This window comes from Serinus canaria, chromosome 7 (genome assembly GCF_022539315.1).
Source record: "Serinus canaria isolate serCan28SL12 chromosome 7, serCan2020, whole genome shotgun sequence".
In the NCBI taxonomy this organism is placed as follows: Eukaryota; Metazoa; Chordata; class Aves; order Passeriformes; family Fringillidae; genus Serinus; species Serinus canaria.
The window spans coordinates 22,335,161-22,357,102 of record NC_066321.1 but is presented as its reverse complement, the minus strand read 5'-3'; the positions used below and the strand labels follow the sequence as shown (position 1 = coordinate 22,357,102).

The following is a 21,942-nucleotide window of genomic DNA, read 5'->3' as shown; positions in this document are numbered from 1 at the left end:
TTAGTATTCATTTTTCCATCCACTGCAACAAAATCTGTCCTGTGTTTCATTCATATCATTCTCCCATTAAAAGTATCTTTCATATTTCCCTTCACAAAAAGGTAACCAGAGGCCTCATAGCACAGGTAATATTTCCAAAAGTCTGTGATGATTCATCACAAGTTAGGTTACCAACAGGACATCCCTCACTTGTAAAAGTTCTGCATTGTCCTTAAACCTATATTTAACTTACACTGCTTATATTTTTGGGGTGTTCATTAGTAAAAGTGTGTGGGTTTTTTAAAAAAAGACCTCATATAATTTTAATAACCTAAACTATTTTGTCAAGGAATGACAGAATTTTAGAAATTAATGGGCACAACACCACAATAAGGAAATAGGAGCTTTTAAGTTGCCTGTTAGGCTCTACTGCTGAATAGGTCATTCCCATGCTTCAGGATATTGAACTTACTATTGAGATATAGGCAGTATATTCTCTATAAAAATAGAGATCTGTTATGTCCTTTCCTCCCCTTTTACATGTAGATAACTAAAAGAAGAAAAAATCTGATATATAAAATAAATACTTGTCTTAGTTTTAGTAAGTATGTTTATTTAACTACATTTCTAATAATCCTGCTGTTCTGCTTCAGAGGCCAAGCCCCCGAAAGAAGAATCTCCGAAGGGTATCAGTCCAGTCAAAGGTAGGATATTACAAGCAATACCTTGTCATGGTCTAACTCCAGCTGGCAATCAGGCCCCAAACAGCACCTCACTCACTCCCTTATGGTGGGAGGGAGGAAAGAATAGGAAGGGTGAGAGTGAGAAAACTCGCGGGTTAAGCAAAAGCAGAGCACACAAGCAAAGTGAGGTAAGGAGTTCACTCACCACTTCCCATGAGCAGGGATGTGCTCACCCACATGCAGGATGCCCTTCCACCCCTTGAAGGGCAAATGTCATAACTCTGAATGCTCCCCTCCTCCCCCCACCTCCTTCTTTCCCCTGCTCTATATACCGAACATAACACCGTGTGGTGTAGGATATCACTTTGGTCAGTTGGGATCAGCTTTCCTGGCTGTATCACTTCCCAATTTCTTGTGAACTCCCAGCCTTCTCAGTGGTGGGGCTGTATGAGAAGCAGAAAAGGCCTTGGCTCTGCAAGAGCCTCTCAGCAATCACAAAAATATCTCTGTATTATAAACACTGCTTTCAACACAAATCCAAAACACAGCCCCATACGAGCTACTTACAAGACTCTTAAATCTCCCCCAACCAAAATCAGCACAGCCTACAATCAAAAGCAATTAATCAGGATTAGTTTATTAACTTCTGAATCTGAATTACAGCCAAGAAGACACCCTCACCAGCAGATGCAGAAAGAAGGAAACTCAGGCCAGGCAGCGGTGGTGAAAAACCTCCTGAAGAGCCTCCATTTACTTACCAGCTCAAGGCTGTACCGCTGAAGTTTGTCAAGGAGATGAAAGATATCGTGCTAAAAGAAGCTGAGTCTGTTGGGTCTTCTGCAATCTTTGAAGTCCTTATTTCACCATCCACTGCAATTACCAGCTGGATGAAAGATGGAAGCAATATCCGAGAGAGCCCAAAACACAAGTTTATTGCTGATGGCAAAGATAGGAAGCTGCATATTATTGATGTCCAGCTGTCTGATGCTGGTGAATATACTTGTGTGTTAAAACTGGGCAACAAAGAGAAGACGTCTACAGCCAAACTTATTGTTGAAGGTATTCCAAGTTTCAAATTTATCAATAGGCTTAGCCACTCCTCAAACTAGAACTGGTGCTTTGTAATTTTACAGTAGTTGGTAAAAGCATGCTTTTGTTTCCCTCAATCACTAGACATATTATATAAGGTATTTCTGCATCACATGTTCTATGTATAAAGGAGACAAATCAAAATAATTTGTTTCCCACAGAACTCCCAGTGCGGTTTGTGAAAACCCTTGACGAAGAGGTGACTGTCATTAAAACCCAGCCACTGTACTTAACATGTGAACTTAACAAAGAAAGAAATGTGGTGTGGAGAAAGGACGGTAAAATCATCAAAGCCAAGCCTGGGAAATTTGCTCTGGGTGTTATTGGTTTGTCACATTCCCTCACAGTCATGGATTCAGATGATGCTGATGCTGGCACTTACACTGTTACTGTGGAAGACTCTGAACTATCGTGCTCATCTTGTGTTAAGGTAGTAGGTAAGTAACAAAAATCATGTTCTTTTTTCTCTTGAGGATATTTTGGCTGCTTCAAAATTCTGAAAACCTTTTCTCGTTGTCTTACAGTATAAGTGGACAGATAAGATTTTTACAGCTGTTAAAAGCTTCTTGCAGTACAAAATCTCTTAGTTCTCTTTATTCTTCATTTTTATGACACATCTGTTTGTAATAAAAGTCTGCTAAGCTGTTTTCTTGTGTAACTTTTTGTCATGCAGAAATCATAAGGGACTGGTTAGTAAAGCCCATAAGAGACCAGCATGTTAAACCAAAAGGAACAGCTACTTTCAGCTGTGACATTGTCAAGGATACACCAAACATTAAATGGTTCAAAGGAGATGAGGAAATCCCTGCTGAGCCCACTGACAAGACAGAAATCTTGAAAGAAGGAAATAAAATTTTCCTGAAAATCAAGAATGCTGGTCCTGCTGATATTGGAGAATATGCAGTGGAAGTTGAAGGTCGCAGATACCCAGCTAAACTGACCCTTGGTGGTAAGCAAGCTTTTATTTGGATTATATTTAATCATCTTGTAGGCCAGTGCTGAAAAACATCGAAATGAAAAAACATTGTAGGCAACCTGAATTATTATAAAGCTCTGTCAAAACTTGATCTAATCATACATGTGTTTATTTCTGAATTGTAGAACGTGAAGTTGAGCTTCTGAAGCCATTAGAGGATGTTACAGTTTATGAGAAGGAAACAGCAAGCTTTGATACAGAAATATCTGAAGATGATATTCCTGGTGAATGGAAGCTGAAAGGAGAAGTCCTGAGACCTTCGCCTGTAAGCACCCTTGAATTTTAAAACACAATTTATTTCAATTAAGCACTGTGAACAGGTTCCTTTAATGTTATCATTATGTTGAGACTAGTCATTGCCACTCAGTCCAGAATATATTATTTTTAAAAAACGGATTCTCTAAGTAAGGGTTATATCTTATAAAAGCTAATTTCTCAAGTATTACAGCACATAATTCAAACAAAAATAGAAATATCCTACATACATTGCGGGAATGATTCTGACATTCTAAAGAAGTACGGAACGCTGAAGAGATGTACTCCGTATTTTAATTATTGAGTCAAAGTGTTCACTTACCTTGGCAAACAATCTAATCCTTCCTACCTGACTCTTTACCGTGTATACAATGTTTATGAAAATCCCTTTATTAAAAACACCTGGCAGCAAGGCATTTGCATTACGTTGGTATTTGTATTTAACAAAGTCTGTCATCTCTCCAGACGTGTGAAATCAAAGCTGAAGGAGGAAAGCGCTTCCTAACCTTACACAAAGTCAAGTTAGAGCAAGCTGGCGAGGTCCTTTACCAGGCCCTGAACGCTGTCACTACAGCCATCCTGACAGTAAAAGGTACAGTGCCCCACGGGGTGTGGCACCAGCCTGGACAGGGTTCACACAGAGCTCCTTACAAATGGTTTGTCATCCTTTGCTTCCAGAAATCGAATTGGACTTTGCTGTGCCCCTGAAAGATGTCACTGTTCCTGAGAAGCGCCAGGCCAGGTTTGAATGTGTCCTTACCAGAGAGGCCAATGTTATATGGTCTAAGGGCACCGATATCATCAAGATTGGAGAGAAATTCGACATCATTGCAGATGGAAAGAAGCACATTCTTGTTATCAATGATTCACAGTTTGATGATGAGGGAGAATACACTGCCGAAGTTGATGGCAAAAAGAGCACAGCAAGACTGTTTGTGGAAGGCAAGTATTTTCTCATGAACAAAAGAACAACAAAAAAAAAAAAAGATAAAGAATATATATTTCAGGACTACATTAGCCTTTTTTCTGATTGTATTTTTGTGTCTGCATTACAGGTGTGAGGCTGAAGTTCATATCACCTCTGCAGGATCAAACAGTGAAAGAGGGGGAAACAGCCCACTTTCAGTTTGAGCTTTCTCATGAAGACATGCCTGTGAAATGGTTCCAAAATGACAAGAGACTTCACACAAGCAGAACAGTTTTGATTACTTCAGAAGGCAAAGTTCATAAACTAGAAATGAGAGAAGTAACACTTGATGATATCTCTGAAATAAAGGCCGTAGTCAAGGACATGAACACACAAGCCAACCTGAAAGTCTTAGGTAATTACATAAATAATTTAAAACCTGCTATAGAATAAATATTAATCATTTTTATAAGTAGAAAGTGACAAAATATTGACATTTTAGTATATTTGTATGACTAATTTACCTTATCCCCTATGGCTTTTGCAGAGGCCGACCCATATTTCACTGTGAAATTACAAGACTACAGTGCTGTAGAGAAAGATGATATTACTCTGGAGTGTGAACTTAGCAAAGATGTGCCAGTAAAATGGTACAAAGATGGGGAAGAACTCATAGCTTCCAACAGAATTTCCATAAAAACGGATGGCTTGCGCCGCATCCTGAAGATCAAGAAGGCTGCAGAGAGTGACAAAGGTGTTTATGAGTGTGACTGTGGAACCGACAAGACAAGTGCCAATATCAGCGTTGAGTGTAAGTAATCGTAAATGTACCTGTGAAAAGGGTGCTGTTATGATGAATGGCTGAAATATCTGGATTTAAAGTTATTAACAGTGATTACAAGAGACAATATATTTGATTATTGCTGGAGAAAGTTACTTTCCCTGTCCAGTTACCATCAGGAAATAAAAACAGTGTAGTTCACTGTAACAGGTATCTGGAGAAATTACTAGGAAAAATATTCTCACCAAAAATAACTACATTTTCAGACATAGAAGGAGGTTGTAGACTGCCCTTGCTGCTGTGTAGGAAGAGGTTAGATAAACATTTACTGATCGTAGCATTTGAATGCCCAAAAGAAAGAAAAGGGAGAGACTTAAGGTGCTTTTCAGCATTACATTTCTATGGTATACAATTTGTGAGTAAACAGATGCAAACTTTTGATTTTTTTTTTTTTAGCTCGCTTAATTAAAGTGGAGCGCCCACTGTATGGAGTGGAAGTCTTTGTTGGTGAAACAGCACGCTTTGAAATTGAAATTTCTGAGCCTGATGTCCATCCTGTATGGAAGCTAAAAGGAGAAACCCTAACACCTTCACCTGTAAGGATTCTTCTTTATTTTTAGACCATCATTTCCAGTAGAAAAACATGATTAATAATAGTGTGATCTTAGTGGCTTCTTAGAATATTAATATTTGTGGTGGGGTGTGTGTTTCTTTATCACCAGGACTGTGAAATCATTGAAGATGGGAAGAAGCATATTCTTGTCCTTCATAACTGCAAACTTGATATGACTGGAGAAGTGTCTTTCCAAGCTGCCAATGCTAAAAGTGCTGCTAATCTGAAAGTGAAAGGTACAGTCTGCACTTGGCCAGCATTTCCGTGTGTATTTCAGGGCATCAGGACAAATCTAGTGTCAGAAAGTACTGTATGAACTGATCTGAAAGAGCTCTTCTTTGATTTCAGAACTGCCTCTCATCTTCATCACTCCACTAAGTGATGTGAAGGTCTTTGAGAAGGATGAGGCTAAGTTTGAATGTGAGGTATCCAGAGAGCCCAAGACTTTCCGCTGGTTGAAAGGAACAGAAGAGATCACTCCTGATGAAAGATTCGAAATCATTTCAGACGGAACAAAGCATGCTCTGATTATTAAATCTGTTGCCTTTGAGGATGAAGTAAAATACACATTTGAAGCTGAGGACAAAAGAACAAGTGCCAAGCTAATTATTGAAGGTTTGTTAGACTTTGTCTTTCTAGGAAAGTTTTGCACCATATACTTGCATAGTTTCTGTTGATAACATTATGACATGTTATGTTGCTATAGGTATCCGCCTGAAATTCATCACTCCTCTCAAGGATGTAACAAAGAAGGAGCGAGAAACTGCAGAGTTCACTGTGGAACTCTCCCATGAAAATATCACTGTGGTCTGGTTCAAGAATGACCAACGATTACATACCAGCAAAGTGGTTTCAATGTCAGATGATGGCAAATTCCATACACTCACAATCAAAGATCTTACTATTGATGATACTTCTCAGATAAAAGTGGAAGCTATGGGCAAATCCTCAGAAGCTAAACTCACTGTTCTTGGTAAGAATACCCAAAAGAACTTACCTGATGTATATTATCAGAAGAGTTTTATTAATAAAAATTAGTAATCAGAAGGTCTTGGGGTTGGCCTAAATCTAAATTATGATTTTGAAAGTCTAACAATTTGTTTTTCTTCCTTGGCTCTCCATTTACCTATTCATGAAGGATGATTACAATAACTTAAAAATTTCATGCAAAGTTGTAAAGTTAGTAAGTACATACATAAAACAGTGCTCTAAAACTCCTAGAGCATCAAAAGAATGTTGTCAGTAATATTAGTAATGCCCTGAATAATTTTTAGGTGTCTATTGTTTTCTTTTTTGTAACAGAACTGTGAAAAAAGACTATATTTAATCCTTCTTGTGGGATATAAACAGGAAATATATTTTATGGTAGAAACTAGTTGTTCTTTCTAGAAGACTTAAAGCTTCAGACTGAAATATATCTTAACTTTTGCTTGCAGAGGGAGACCCTTATTTCACTGGGAAGCTGCAGGATTACACTGCTGTGGAGAAAGATGAAGTAATCCTACAATGTGAAATCAGCAAAGCCGATGCCCCGGTGAAATGGATGAAGGATGGCCAGCCAATTACTGCATCAAAGAATGTCGTTATTAAGGCTGATGGCAAAAAGAGAATCCTTATTCTCAAGAAAGCTTTGAAGAAAGATATTGGACAGTACACTTGTGACTGTGGTACCGACCAAACCTCTGCTAAACTTGATATTGAAGGTATGGCTGTTTTAATGGGCTGCTCTGTAGGAGTCTTTTGGGATCTGCTAGAAACTGAGGGAGTTTCAATTGCCTCTTTCTTCCCCAGACCGAGAGATTGAGATTGTGCGACCACTCTACAGTGTGGAGGTGATTGAGACAGAGACTGCCCGCTTTGATATTGAAATCTCTGAGGAAGGTGTCCATGGCAATTGGAAGCTAAAAGGAGAACCCCTGACTGAATCAGCTGTAAGCAAATTTTTCACTATATTTTTTACGTGTGTCCCAACACTTTGCAGGGAAGTGGAGTAGGAAGGCGGGTGACTGCAGAAACTAAATTTGATGTCCTGCTTTCAGGGAAAGTCGTTATATTAAAAATAGTGGTTTTTTTAATTAATAATGTTTTAAGTGTAATACAAACATAATCCAAAACAGCTAAATAATAAATGATTTTTTCATAAAATGTACATTCTGCGTTGCTAACAATACCTAACAATCATGTATGCAAAGTGCAAAGACCTTGTGGAATTCACTTAAACATAATGGCATTTAAAAATGCCAACTTCTAATTTCATGCCTTTTCCTGTGGGTTTTGAGTTATATTTGGTTTAAATAGATGTAGATCACATTTCCAAACTCTTTTGCATTTCTGTTACAGCTAAAATTGGAGTTAAATGGTATAGAGCTTAATCAAATATTATAAACTCCTTGCTGGAAAGATCTGGAAATTAAAGAAACAATACAATCACAATAGGCAATAACATGGATTCTAAGTAATGGCACAAATGTGAATAATATATAAAGATTTGAAGTGTCATGAAAATCACTGTCTCAATAAAAGAAGGAAAGGTCTTCTCGAGGAAAGGTCACAGCACAAGCTTAGCAATTTCTAGTTCCCATGGGGGAACTAGGCCTCTGACTGGGCTACATATATATTAATGTGTTGTCTACTCAGTCAGCACAGAAATGTGTGGCCTCTTCCCCTTTCTTTCCAACTGTATTAAGAAGAGAGTTTGAAAGGAAAGACCTATGAATGAATGTTTATAGGGTATATTTCACATGGGCCCAAGAGTTGGGAATGGAGTAGAAGAAAACAGATTCTTGGTATGAGAAGTAGGGGCTCTTTTGGTGAGTAGTTCAAAAAAGATACTGCAAAAACTATTTCAATTCTGTTTTTGCAGGAATGTGAAATCAAGGAGGAAGGAAAAAAGCACTTCCTCACATTGTACAACGTACGCTTAGATCAAGCTGGTGGAGTAGATTTTCAAGCAGCAAATGCCAAGTCTGGTGCTCACCTTCGAGTGAAACGTGAGTGTCTTTTAAACTGTAATTAATTGATTAATTAAGTGAAAACATGGTACTCACTGCCGATTTGGAATGGGCAGCAAATCTCTATACTGTATTGAACCCACAGCAATCCTTTCCAAAACAGCAACTAAGGGATTAGTTGCTCAGGTTGTCTTAACTTTTTCGTTAAGGAACGTCCTATGTGTTTTTAACCTTATATATCATTTATTCACATAGGAGAAATAAAATTAAGGAGATGGCCTTGAAGGTTGCTTGATGGCCTGGCATCATATATGCTGTTATGAAATCAAATATTGCAAGCAAAGGCTCTGCTGCCTCAAAGTGTCACGTTAGCTGGAAAGGATAGGATAACAGTGATATCTGGGGATAGGGTTGAGAGCTTGATGGACAGGGACAGACTACACGGTTGAAGACCACTTGTTTCCCACTCCAATCCTAGCCCTCGCTATTTTGGAAACACATGCCTTATCTAGCAACAGGCATGCAAGGCTTGGCAAGGAGACAGATGCAGAGCAACTTTCCTGCTGACCTTGTTCAATTTAAAGAAACACGCTCTGCAAATAGGAAATTGTAGGTGGCCAGCCCTCCCCTAGGAACCCAGGCTGGCCTCTTCTATTTAGGGAATTTAAAGAGCAGCATTGCGATGTCTGGCTCTCTTGAGGGAAGCCACCATGGAGATTAGTACGTAAGGGCAGCAGCTCTCTCTTGGGTAGAAGTGACTAATCTAAAAATTATGTCTTCTCCTTACCAAGCTCGAGTAATTGGCTTGCTGAGACCCCTCAAGGATGTAACAGTGACAGCTGGGGAATCAGCAACCTTCGATTGCGAACTCTCTTATGAGGGAATCCCAGTAGAATGGTTCCTGAAAGGAAAGAAACTGGAGCCCAGTGATCAGGTAAAAAAACTAAACTTTACTTTTCCTCATGTTTCCTCCTCCTTCTTGTCTTTTAAGTCTCTTCCCCTTCTTTATTTCTTATTTATTCTCTCCCAGCTGAAGTACTAAGGCACAGCAATATTGTAATACTGCTGCCTCAAATGCTAAATCATCCCTAAATCAGATACAACAGTTTTTCCCAGAAATTCCAGTATTCTGGAATGCTACAGTTATTTATCATACAAAGGGAAACTAAGGTGCCAAAATATCAATCATTACAACAGTGATTTTGTACCTGATTCTGTTGGAGACTCAGCCACAAGGATACTGAATGATTTTGCTGGGGTTACCTGTGGTTACATGAGAGGATTTTGAAAGGTGCTACCAGGAAACTCCTTTTTTTCCCCTGAATGCTAAGTTGCAGTCCAATTCAACATATAAGGGGATTAAGAGGATTCGAATTCCATTTCAGGCATTTGTTCTGGCTCTCCAGATAACTCTCTGGGCAGATTTGCTTGTCAAGCACTTCTCACTAGCTATTTTTAACCCTTCATCAAGTGCTGGCTCTTAACTCTGAGATCTGAGCAGCCTGCAATGCAGTCAATTTAATGTTTAAAGTTAATCATAGGGGAAATAAATAAAGAAACATAAATTAATATGTTAAGAAATGGAAATAGGTATTACTGGTTGTAAGACTTCTTTTTCGCATACTAGGCCTAAAAATGTAATGAAAATTCAAATAAAAGTTGGAAACTTAGGACAAAGTAAACTTTCAAAGCATTGCATGACTTAACAAAGTTTCAGAACCTGTAATAATGCTGCTAATAATGCTTTGGTACAGATTGCTATTTCTTTTTGGTACAATTTTTAACACTTTTTTTTCAGATTTTGCTAGATCTTTCTGAGCGTTAAGAAATTTAAAATAAATAAATATTTAATAAAAATAGAATGTAGAAATAGTAAAATCAAAACAGATTATTATGATAAGGGACCCTATTTAAGGACAGATTTTAGGACAGATTTCAAACAAAGTTGAAACTCAGCAGATGAGTCATGAAATAAATCACGATAATTACTCCCGAGTTTCAGAATAAACATGTGAGAAAGTATTGATCGGTGCAGTAGATTGATAGTTATGACTGCCTGGCAAGAAAAATACTATATGTTCTGTTTAATTCTGTATAATGGAACATTACTTGGTCTATTCTGTCTGAGCTATCATTTTAATTGCATGAAAAAAAATCAGATTTCATGTAGTTTACATATACAGTCAAAAGTGTCATTTGAACAGTTTAAACTTTATCAGGGTGAAATTGAGGATAAACCATTTATTTACTCAATGCTTTCTATCCATTCAAAATAGCCTCTTGAAATACATTTACAACTGTCTTTAACAATCAATCTAAATGTACAAGTTTCATTTTAGCTGTTTGCTAATTCAAACAATTTTATTCCATCTGTGGCTGGCATTCAGCTGCACATCTATAACCTTTATTCATTTATTGAAGTGATTTTTTTTTTGTTTACTGTGATTGCAAAGTAGTTTCTGCAATAGGCCATCACAGAAACTAATTTTTTAGGCAGAAGGTTTTACTGAATTTTAATAATAGACAAATTGGCATTTCCAGAGGAGTGTATGTGGGGAGTGCCAAACCTCTTTATAGCTGAAAAAGATTTTCCTTTACATGTAGCCAGCAGTAATGCCAAATTTTCCCATAAAGTTGCTTATTTTTTGTATTTATTAATATCTGTTCAAAATAGACATCATTCCCAAGTCAGTCCCAAAATCCTCAAAACTTTGGGGACTGAGCTATATCTAGTATATACAAAAGGAAGTTGTCAAAATTTCACTTGAAAGTGGACAACCAAACTCCACAAATCATAAATAGCATGCTATTTCATGAAATATTTCTTAAATACTTGTTGTAGATGTTCACAGTGGGGTTTTTATGTATTTTGTAAGGTTGTGACCCGTGCTGAAGGGAGAGTTCACACACTTATTCTCAGAGGTGTCAAGTTAACAGATGCAGGAGAGGTATCACTGACAGCAAAAGATTTCAGAACTCAAGCAAATCTTTTTGTGAAAGGTAAGTCAGTCATTTTAGTTAAACCATAATCAGCAATAATGTTCCATTCAGGATTCATCCTGGAATAGGAAGCTGATACACACAAAGAGTGGGATCATATGTACAATATTCAACTGATAGGTAACTTCCCTGATTAAAAAAGCCACCTACTAAAAATCTCTGCACTTCACAGAAGAGCTGAACAAGGGAAAGCACTGGAAATGGGTCAAATCTGGGAGATAAACCAGTTCATCAGGACTTCCAGGGCTTTGCTGCAGTCTTGAACATTCAATTGGCCCCAAGAGGCCCCATGAATACCATCCTTTGTGGCTCCCAGTGGCTTTTTCTGTTCTTTTGAATATCCAGAAACCTGTCAGAGTATAACTGCACCATCAGTCCAGGGACAAGATAACATTGTCTGTACACCCACTTGTACTACTTGCAGGCTGTGTTATCTTTGAGAAGGAAAGGAGCTGCACACACTGATCCAGTAATTCAAGGAAAAATTGGAAAAAAAGCACCCTAAGCATTCTCTAAGTTCACAGTGTAAGTTTAGAGTCAGTGAGATTACACGGGTATGGTTCAGCTGAAGAAATTGAGCTGCAAGGCTTTGTAATGATTTTTAAGTAAAAACCCCATGGGCAAAGATATAATTTAGTCAGACCTTACAGTAGGCTGAAAATGAGGAAATTAACCTGAATTAACAAAAAATGTCTGTGTATTAAAAATAAAAAATGCTTTTAGAAATCTTCAGTAGGGACATCCAAGAGCCTTTTTGATTATTCAGTCAAGGAAAATTAGTAAACAACATGGGACAGTTCTATTCCACAAGCAGAAGACTGGCTGTAATTTAGATCTTTTCTATCAAAAATTTATCTGTTTCCTTCAGAACCCCCAGTTGAATTTACCAAACCACTTGAGGACCAGACTGTTGAGGAGGAAGCCACTGCAGTACTGGAATGTGAAGTGTCCAGGGAAAATGCAAAAGTTAAATGGTTCAAAAATGGAGAAGAAATTCACAAATCGAAGAAGTACGATATCATTTCTGAAGGCAGGGTCAGAAAACTCATCATCCGTGGCTGCACCTTGGACGATGCCAAAACATATGCCTGTGATGCTAAGGATTTTAAGACATCATGTTTTCTCAATGTGGAGCGTGAGTAATTCACAGTTTTCTACAAAATGTCTGGGTGCTGTAAAGGCAATGTCTGTGACTGGCAGTAGTATCAATGTTGGTGATTTTTTACTTCTCTAGCATAGACTCCCCTCTACTAAAATTTTAAAATTTTCTATTCTCTTACAGCTATTCGTGTCGACTTCCTGAAGCCCCTGACTGACCTTGAGGTTAAAGAAAAAGAATCTGCTAGGTTTGAATGTGAAATTTCTCGTCCAAATGTCAAGGTCCGTAGTGACACTTTTTAATCTCAGTAACTCCTTCAGATAGAGGGGAAAACTTTGTTATATTGCTATAAAAGAGCACACTGAAATCTGTGATCAGCATGTTAAAACCATGTTAATTTTTTCTGGAACAGGTGAAATGGTTTAAGGATGGCATGGAAATTAGAAAAGGCAAAAAGTATGACATAATTTCTAAAGGTGCAGAACACATTCTTGTCATCAGTAAATGTGTCTTCGATGATGAAGCTGAATATTCCTGTGAAGCAAAAACAGCTCGAACTTCTGGCCTACTTACCGTGATAGGTAAACACAGTGTTTTAGAGTCTAATATGTGAACAATAAAAATGCGAGAGCAGGGGGTTTTTTTTATGGCAGGCTTTAATCATCTTTTGAAATTGTTTTTGCAGAGGAAGAGGCTGTTTTCACAAAAAATCTTCCTGATCTTGAAGTAAATGAAAATGACACTGTAAAATTGATCTGTGAAGTTTCAAAGCCTAATGCTGAAGTTACTTGGCTTAAAGGAGATGAAGAGGTTCCTGATGGTGGAAGATTTGAACACATTTCTGATGGTAGAAAGAGAATTCTTGTTATACATAATGCTCATCCTGAAGATGCTGCCAAATATACATGCAAGCTCCCAAGCTCTAGTACAACAGGAAAACTTACTGTACATGGTAAGAGTACTCCTTTGGCAGGCTTGTATTCTGGAAAAAAAAATTAAAACATTTGAAAGTCAGTAATAATACATGACTTGGTTTATTCCAGTCACAAGTAAAAAATAATATATATATCTACAAAATGTTTTCTTTCAGAACTTGCAGCAGAATTTCTTACCAGACCACAGAACCTCGAGGTGCTTGAAGGAGAAAAAGCTGAATTTGTCTGTACAGTATCCAAAGAAGCCATTACAGTACAGTGGCTAAGGGGTGACACAGTCCTGGAGCCTGGTGATAAGTACGACATCATTTCAGATGGCAAAAAGAGAACACTTGTGGTTAAAGAATCTGTCCTAGGAGATACAGGAATGTATACTGTCATGGTTGGTGAAGCTAAAGCTACAGCACACTTGTCCGTGATTGGTAAGTTTTATTTTATCAATGTGTAGGTGCTTGTTTTGTTGCATTCTTTATACTACACGATGTCCTGTTCCATCTGTTTTCTCAATTTCAGAAAAACTCAAGATTATAACTCCTCTTAAGGACCAAGAAGTTACTGAGTGTCAAGAAATTATCTTCAACTGTGAGGTCAATAAAGAAGGTGCCAAAGAGAAGTGGTACAAAAATGACGAGGCAATATTTGATAGTGCAAAGTACATTATTGTTCAGAAGGGTGCAGTCTACACTCTCAGAATCAGAGATGCAGAGATGAAAGATCAAGCTACCTACACCATCTCACTGACAAACCAGAGGGGTGAACACGTTAAAAGCTCCGCTACCTTAAAAGTATTAGGTAAATAACTTCCACTACATTAAAATTGTTTCATCATTTACAGTCAATTTTATATGGGGTTTTAAAAATGTTTGCTTTTTTGTCACAACAGAGGAGGATCTCAGAATTGTTGAGCCCCTTGAAGACATTGAGACCATGGAAAAGAAAACTGTCACGTTCTGGTGCAAAGTCAACCGCCTTAATGCAACTCTCAAATGGACAAAGAATGGAGAGGAGATCACATTTGACAGGCGCATTTTGTACAAAATTGATAAATTCAAGCACTCGTTGATCATTAAAGACTGTGGGTTTGTAGATGAAGGCGAATATACTGTTACTGCTGGACAAGACAAATCAGTTGCAGAGCTTCTCATCACAGAAGCACCAGCAGACTTCACTGAACATCTTCAGGACCAGACTGTCACTGAATTTGATGATGCTGTCTTTACATGCCAGCTTTCCAAAGAGAAAGTCAGTGTAAAATGGTACAGAAATGGAAGAGAAATAAAAGAAGGCAAAAAGTATGTACATTTTATTATGTTTATGAATGTGCTAAACATGCTTATTTTACTTTATTGCTTTGTCTGGAAACTAAAATATTGCCTATTTTTCTCCTCCATAAAGATACCAGTTTGAAAAGGATGGAAATCTGCACAGGTTAATCATAAAAGACTGTAGACTAGATGATGAGTGTGAATATTCCTGTGGAGTGGACGACAGGAGATCTAGGGCAAGACTTTTTGTTGAAGGTATGTGTAAAATTGGATGGGATTTATTTCAACATTATTTGATAATAGTAGAAACAATAAAAAAATAACACCAAATAAATCAATATCTATTTCAGAAATCCCTGTTGAGATTATTCGTCCACCACAAGATATTTATGAAGCTCCTGGTGCAGATGTCATCTTCATGGCTGAATTGAACAAAGATGGTGTGGAGGTCAAGTGGCTGAGAAACAACATGATTATCATCCAAGGTGACAAACATCAGATGATGAGTGAAGGAAAGGTCCACAGGCTGCAGGTGTGTGACATAAAGCCCCGTGACCAAGGGGAATACAGATTTATTGCCAAAGACAAGGAAGCTAGAGCTAAGCTTGAATTAGCTGGTAAGTTGCATGTTTTGTGCTCCTTTTATAAAATCTTAAGTTCATTAACTAAGTTTAACTAAATTGATTTTTTGCTCTTTCAAGGAGTTGAACTAAAATGAATACACAATTAGCCTGGAAAAGTGTTATTGGGGATTGTTTAACAAGTCTATTAAACTATGTAAATATGAATTTAAGCAACAAACATTTTTTTTATACCATGCTGATCCAGCTGTTGAGGAAAACCCATCTCTTTTCAATGTGTATTTGCTTAAGAGCAAGACTTAAGATTAAAGGTTCTTTAAGCTTTTTATTAAGTCACTAAAAACAATGAAAATTATTTGGCCTACTCATTTAAATAATTTTATACATATAATTCCTCATTTGTCTATTTTACAAAATAGTAAAATAATTATCAAAAAGCAACTCCTTCTTTCCTGATTTTATAGAAGGACAGAGTACATACCAACCAGCCTATATTTCTTTCTCTGGAGTTGTCCTACGAGTATATGAAGGATACACATGTCCTTAAATTTATAGAGCAGCTCCATTTACTTTTCTCTGTTAGCTTCTTTGTTGATTTCACAAGTATGTCAATTTTTGTATACATGTATATATGCAAGTACTGAACTTTTCACATTCATCTTTCTTAGCTGCCCCGAAAATCAAGACTGGTGATCAAAACCTTGTGGTTGATGTTGGGAAACCTTTAACTATGACTGTCCCATATGATGCCTACCCAAGAGCAGAAGCTGAATGGTTTAAAGCAGGAGAAAGTCTGCCCACAACAACTGTTGATACAACAACTGACTGCACTACCTTCAAAATTTATGAAGCAAAGAAATCAGATAAGGGAAGGTACAGGATTGTGCTTCGAAACAAACATGGCCAGGCAGAAGCATTCATCAATGTAGAGGTGATTGGTAAGTACTCATATTATTAAAACTTTGCTTACCATCATTTCACAGAGTAAAAAGCCTTTATTGATAGGGAAGCCTTCTGCTTCCCCTCATGGGAATGCTGTAGGTCCTATTGAGGTCTCCCCTCAAACTCCTCCTCTCTAGGCAGAGGAAAAAAAAATCAATGCACTGCCCTGAAATATTGTCATATCTTTAATAGATGTCCCAGGTCCAGTTAGAAACTTGGAAGTCACTGAAACTTATGATGGTGAAGTTGGTCTCGCATGGCAAGAACCAGAAAGTGATGGTGGAAGTAAAATCATAGGCTACGTCGTGGAAAGACGTGATATCAAGCGTAAGACCTGGATTGTGGCCACAGATCGTGCTGAAAATTGTGAATACACTGTTACTGGACTTCAGAAAGGAGGAGTTGAGTACCTCTTCCGTGTCAGTGCACGCAACAGAGTGGGCACTGGCGAGCCAGTGGAAACAGACACACCTGTGGAAGCTAAGAGCAAATTTGGTGAGCAGAAGTTACAAAAAACTCAGTGTTTGATGGTTGTGTAAAAAAAGCAGTACAAATTCTTACAGCAGGAAAAACCTACATGCCTTCTTTTTCCTTTTTCCTCCTAAAATAAAATGCAGATGTTCCTGGTCCTCCTCAAAATGTAGAAGTTACTGATGTGAACAGGTTTGGAGCCACACTTAGCTGGGAACCACCTGAGGACGATGGAGGGTCCCCAATTACTGGCTACGTTATTGAGCTGCGTAACAGAGCTACCATCAGATGGGAGCCAGCCATGACCACAGGAGCTGATGAACTCTCAGCTGTCCTGACTGATGTTGTGGAAAATGAGGAATATTTCTTCAGAGTAAGAGCTCAAAACATGGTTGGAGTTGGCAAACCAAGTCCTGCTACACGTGCAGTAAAAATCATGGATCCCATTGGTGAGTATGCAGAGTATGTATAATTATGATTGCATTATGAGACATTTTGGATGCTGTGTGTGCAGAAAAGTTCAACTGACAAATATTTGTGCTGCAAATACTCTGTACAGTTATATTTTCCTTATTCCCTACTTTTGTCCTTCAAACATAGCAGGAGTACCTTACTACCGCTTGGTTTAGTAAGAGCTACAAATATTTTTTTTTCTGAAGTTAAGATGCAACCTCAATTTAAAAAAATCAGTTTAGAAAAAGCTATGCACAAGCTTCAAAAACCATACTATAAGATAGAAACACTTAATTTGCAGAACCATGCTGCTTTATCAGTTGCATAAATCTGTTTGTCTCAATTTTTTTTATTTTTTTTTCAGAGAGACCAAGTCCTCCCATTAACCTTGAGCATTCAGATCAAACTAAGTCATCAGTCCAGCTCACATGGGAGCCCCCTCTCGAAGATGGAGGAAGTCCAATCTTGGGCTACATAATTGAAAGGCGAGAGGAAGGAACAGACAAGTGGATTCGTTGTAACCCAAAACTAGTGCCTGCTCTTACTTTTAAGGTACAATGTTCTTTTCATCAACAGGTAAAATGTGCTGATAATTTTTAATATGTGGTAGTAAATGATTGTTTGTGTGTTTTAGGTAACTGGATTGAAACAAGGATCCAGTTATTACTACAGAGTCTCAGCAGAAAATGCGGCTGGTGTGTCTGACCCAGCAGAGGCTATTGGGCCATTGACTGCAGATGATACTTTTGGTAAGCTGCATGCCATTTTTTAAAAACAATTAATCAGGTAAGGCACACAATTAAAGTGTATCTTGTAGGTAATATATGTATTTTTTACCAGATAACTGGTACAGCTTAGACATTTGAGATCATGAGCTATTTCTCCTCCATTATGAACTTGCAGATAATTATCTGTACTATGAGATAGAGGCCTGTTAAGTTGCCTGAGGAGCAAGGCATGGCCTTTTATCTCCTGACCTACCTTTGAGGAAAGTGCTAGGTAACAGAAGGAAAGAAAGGCAGAGAAGATCCCTAAAGAAAAGTCAAGAATGCAAAGTTTTTACATTAAAAAGTAAATTAGATGTCATACTTGGTAATACCAATCTCCCTTACCATCTCACATATTTTTGAAAAAACCCAGAACATTTAGCCAGGAGAGGTAGGGAGTCATAAGGAAAAGCTAGGTCTAGACAAGCTGAGATTTAGCAAGCTAGACCTGCAGGCTGACATACAGTCAGAAACAGCCTCTCAACACAACCATCATCAGCCATGTTCATAACATCTCAAAATAATTTATTGAATCCTCTTTCCATTTTTTTTCAGTTGAACCTACAATGGACCTAAGTGCATTTAAGGATGGGCTGGAAGTTATTGTACCAGAGCCAATCAAGATCCGTGTTCCCATCACTGGGTACCCTGTGCCAACTGCCACATGGTATTTTGGTGACCAAGTCTTAGAAGAGGGTGATCGTGTGAAAATGAAGACCACTGCCTCCTTTGCAGAACTTGTAATTACTCCGAGTGAGCGCCCAGACAAGGGAGTTTATTTCTTGACATTAGAAAACCCTGTGGCATCTGTTACAGGAGAAATTAATGTCAATGTCATTGGTAAGTGGACATGTATGTATTTTAGCAGTAACATTCTACATTTGTCTTGTTAAAATCTAATTAGGTTAATAATGTATAATCAGACAACATCCAACCATGTATATAAAAATATAACTAAAACTAGAAATCCCTCCTCAAAAAAGCTCTTTTCTAGTTTTCAATATGTAACTTTGCGGTTCAAAGAGGAATGATTTAACAAGACTAAGTCTTCTGGTAGCTACATTACACAGAGATCATCTACCAAACACCAACTACAAAATAATACAATTTCTGTGATTTCTAGCTTGTCCAAGTGCACCAAGAGAGCTCAATGTTTTAGAAGTACTCAAGAGTACAGTGCAGCTCGCATGGGAACCTCCAGAAGATGATGGTGGAAGTCCAATCACTGGCTATATAATTGAAAAACGTGAAGTAAGCCGGAAAACCTGGAGCAAAGTAAGTGCATTCTTTCTCATTTGAATTTCTATGTTGTTTTCACATGTGCTATTGAGTTTTTTGTCTTATTTTTGTAATCACTCTTTGGAAATAAATTTTAAAAACACATTGAAACCTTTCTTCTCTTTAGGTTGCTGATCATATTGTTGACCAAGAATTCACTGTACCTGACCTCATCCAAGGGAAAGAATATTTATTTAGAGTTTTTGCATGCAATAAATGTGGCCCTGGAGAACCTGCATATATTGATGAACCTGTAAATATGTCGATACCAGCAAGTAAGCATATTTGAATTTTTGCTGATTTTCTTCAGAGTAGGATATAAAAATAATATATCTTCCTTAGACTGGTTTCTAAGACCCCATATGTTTTTAATTTTTAATAGCGGTGCCTGACCCACCAGAAAATGTTAAATGGAGAAATCCAACATCAAAAGGAATCTTCCTAACATGGGAGCCTCCCAAATATGATGGTGGTGCACGCATTAAGGGTTATCTGGTAGAAAAATCCCAACGTGGCACAGACAAGTGGGAGATATGTGGGGAACCTGTTATTGAAACAAAGTAAGTAAATCAACACAGTAGATAAATCCTCTGAACTAATTATGCCATCCTCACCACTCTAAATATTTGAATTATTTTTTTCCTTTTTTTTTTTTGACAGAATGGAGGTGACAAAGCTCCAGGAAGGAGAGTGGTATGCTTATCGGGTCAAGGCTTTGAACAGAATGGGAGCAAGTAGGCCAAGTAAGCCAACTGATGATATTCAGGCCATTGATGCTAAAGGTAACTACTTCACTTGCTAAATTGCCATAGCTACTCTATTTTTACCAGTCTCTGAAATACTGTTTCTCTAACAACATTTTCATTCTCTCCTAAATCAGAGGCTCCAGAAATTTTCTTAGACGTGAAGCTTCTTGCTGGACTTACTGTGAAAGCTGGAACTAAAATTGAGCTGCCAGCTAAAGTAACTGGAAAGCCTGAGCCCCAGATTACTTGGACCAAGGCTGACAAAATTTTGAGACCTGACAACAGAATCACCATTGAAAGCCAGCCTAATCATTCTACAGTCACTATTACAGACAGCAAGAGGAGTGACAGTGGAACCTATATCATAGAGGCTGTAAATTCCAGTGGACGTGCTACTGCTGTTGTTGAAGTTAATGTTCTCGGTATGCATGTACTTTGTGTTATTTATATAAATCATTAGTACAGTACCGAGGTATGGAAACAGAAAATTAACATTCCTGTCTTATCCTCTACAGATAAACCCGGTCCACCAGCTGCATTTGATGTAACAGAAATCACAAACGAATCCTGCCTTCTGACCTGGAATCCTCCACGAGATGATGGGGGTTCTAAAATTACCAACTACGTCCTTGAGAAAAGAGCTACAGACAGTGAAATATGGGACAAGTTGTCATCCACTATTAAAGATACAAAATTCAGAGCTACCAACTTGACTCCTCATAAAGAATATGTGTTTCGAGTCAGTGCTGAAAACATGTATGGTGTTGGGGAGCCAGCACAGTGTAGCCCCATCATTGCCAAATATTCTTTTGGTTAGTTTATTAAATTAATGATAAATTATTACAGTATTTTAACAGGAAGGGGAACAAAACCCTGACTGATGGTTTTGTGTTTTGTTTGTTTGTTTTTTAATTAATTTTTACTACAGATCCGCCAGGCCCTCCAACAGGTCTCAAGCCCACAGAAGTCACTAAAGATTCAGTCACTTTAACATGGAATGAACCAGATGAAGATGGTGGCAGCCCCATAACTGGCTACTGGGTTGAAAGATATGATCCTGAGCAGGATAAATGGATAAAATGCAACAAAATGCCAGTGAAAGATACAACATTCAAGTAAGACTATAGTCACCTTAGGGTGAAATTGATCACAGAGACATAAAAATTTTACAGTAGCTTTTAAAATAAGTTCTACTTTGTTTTTATTTTTTCCTAGTTTCCATAAGTTTTGATCCAACTACCCCTCGTAGCTTACTTTTTAAATTAGTTTTAATGAGGGGTATCTTTACAGAAGAACTATTCATCTTGTTTTCTTTTAAATGTTATGCTGAATAATTCCTGTGGTTAATAATTCCATAAGATATTCTAAAATGGCAGAGACATGGTCATCCCAAGTATCAATTTACCAAAATACTTAGGTTTTTTTTCTCCTGATACTCTCATTAACTAAAAACCATGGAACATGCAAAAATCCAAGATGGTTCTCAAAGCATTCATTTCTGTCATGGTGCACCATTTTAGTGTTGACAATGTGCTGACATGATTAGTAATTTGGGTATTTTTGGATTTTCCAAGTTATCTGTGGCATAAAGAGTGGAGAGAATAATGTTTTAGAAATTAATTAATGCCTAGGTTTGATCAAATGTAATTTTTATTTCCAGAGTTAAAGGTCTTACAAATAAGAAGAAGTATAAGTTCCGTGTCTTGGCAGAGAATCTTGCAGGACCTGGAAAACCAAGCAGGGAAACAGAGCCAATCTTAGTGAAAGATCCAATTGGTAAATAAACACTTTTTTAATGGTTTAATTTAGCAACAATAACCCAAAAAAAATTGTTTTCAATGACATAGTTAATACTGCACTCTTGTCTAGATCCACCATGGCCTCCTGGAAAGCCAACTGTGAAAGATATTGGCAAGACATTCCTTACCTTGAACTGGACCAAGCCAGAACACGATGGAGGAGCAAAAATTGAATCTTATGTCATTGAGCTGTTAAAGACTGGAACAGACGAATGGGTGAGAGTGGCTGAAGGAGTTCCAACAACTGAACACTTCCTCAAAGATCTTATGGAGAAACAAGAGTATTCATTCCGTGTGAGAGCCGTGAACAAGGCTGGCGAGAGTGAGCCCAGTGAGCCCAGTGACCCTGTGCTCTGCAAGGAGAGGCTCTGT

General features: G+C 37.8%; 1 protein-coding gene across 1 annotated transcript in view; it reads left to right on the top strand.

Annotated features, from left to right (window-relative positions):
• Positions 1 to 21,942, top strand: part of TTN (titin) — a 238,989-nt gene that overhangs the window by 138,621 nt on the left and 78,426 nt on the right. The window contains exons 181-222 of the mRNA XM_050976633.1: positions 633 to 707; positions 1,326 to 1,721; positions 1,913 to 2,188; positions 2,425 to 2,700; positions 2,853 to 2,992; positions 3,448 to 3,574; positions 3,661 to 3,924; positions 4,038 to 4,304; positions 4,437 to 4,700; positions 5,127 to 5,266; positions 5,393 to 5,519; positions 5,632 to 5,898; positions 5,990 to 6,256; positions 6,720 to 6,986; positions 7,075 to 7,214; positions 8,147 to 8,273; positions 9,026 to 9,168; positions 11,111 to 11,234; positions 12,103 to 12,369; positions 12,517 to 12,614; positions 12,746 to 12,914; positions 13,019 to 13,285; positions 13,424 to 13,690; positions 13,782 to 14,060; positions 14,152 to 14,560; positions 14,664 to 14,788; positions 14,884 to 15,150; positions 15,783 to 16,052; positions 16,249 to 16,551; positions 16,674 to 16,976; positions 17,345 to 17,532; positions 17,615 to 17,729; positions 18,303 to 18,587; positions 18,871 to 19,022; positions 19,153 to 19,300; positions 19,408 to 19,585; positions 19,686 to 19,807; positions 19,906 to 20,193; positions 20,287 to 20,583; positions 20,700 to 20,886; positions 21,432 to 21,547; positions 21,641 to 21,940. Coding sequence (XP_050832590.1) covers positions 633 to 707; positions 1,326 to 1,721; positions 1,913 to 2,188; positions 2,425 to 2,700; positions 2,853 to 2,992; positions 3,448 to 3,574; positions 3,661 to 3,924; positions 4,038 to 4,304; positions 4,437 to 4,700; positions 5,127 to 5,266; positions 5,393 to 5,519; positions 5,632 to 5,898; positions 5,990 to 6,256; positions 6,720 to 6,986; positions 7,075 to 7,214; positions 8,147 to 8,273; positions 9,026 to 9,168; positions 11,111 to 11,234; positions 12,103 to 12,369; positions 12,517 to 12,614; positions 12,746 to 12,914; positions 13,019 to 13,285; positions 13,424 to 13,690; positions 13,782 to 14,060; positions 14,152 to 14,560; positions 14,664 to 14,788; positions 14,884 to 15,150; positions 15,783 to 16,052; positions 16,249 to 16,551; positions 16,674 to 16,976; positions 17,345 to 17,532; positions 17,615 to 17,729; positions 18,303 to 18,587; positions 18,871 to 19,022; positions 19,153 to 19,300; positions 19,408 to 19,585; positions 19,686 to 19,807; positions 19,906 to 20,193; positions 20,287 to 20,583; positions 20,700 to 20,886; positions 21,432 to 21,547; positions 21,641 to 21,940 — 9,087 coding nt within the window. The remainder of the gene's footprint in view (positions 1 to 632; positions 708 to 1,325; positions 1,722 to 1,912; positions 2,189 to 2,424; positions 2,701 to 2,852; positions 2,993 to 3,447; positions 3,575 to 3,660; positions 3,925 to 4,037; positions 4,305 to 4,436; positions 4,701 to 5,126; positions 5,267 to 5,392; positions 5,520 to 5,631; positions 5,899 to 5,989; positions 6,257 to 6,719; positions 6,987 to 7,074; positions 7,215 to 8,146; positions 8,274 to 9,025; positions 9,169 to 11,110; positions 11,235 to 12,102; positions 12,370 to 12,516; positions 12,615 to 12,745; positions 12,915 to 13,018; positions 13,286 to 13,423; positions 13,691 to 13,781; positions 14,061 to 14,151; positions 14,561 to 14,663; positions 14,789 to 14,883; positions 15,151 to 15,782; positions 16,053 to 16,248; positions 16,552 to 16,673; positions 16,977 to 17,344; positions 17,533 to 17,614; positions 17,730 to 18,302; positions 18,588 to 18,870; positions 19,023 to 19,152; positions 19,301 to 19,407; positions 19,586 to 19,685; positions 19,808 to 19,905; positions 20,194 to 20,286; positions 20,584 to 20,699; positions 20,887 to 21,431; positions 21,548 to 21,640; positions 21,941 to 21,942) is intronic.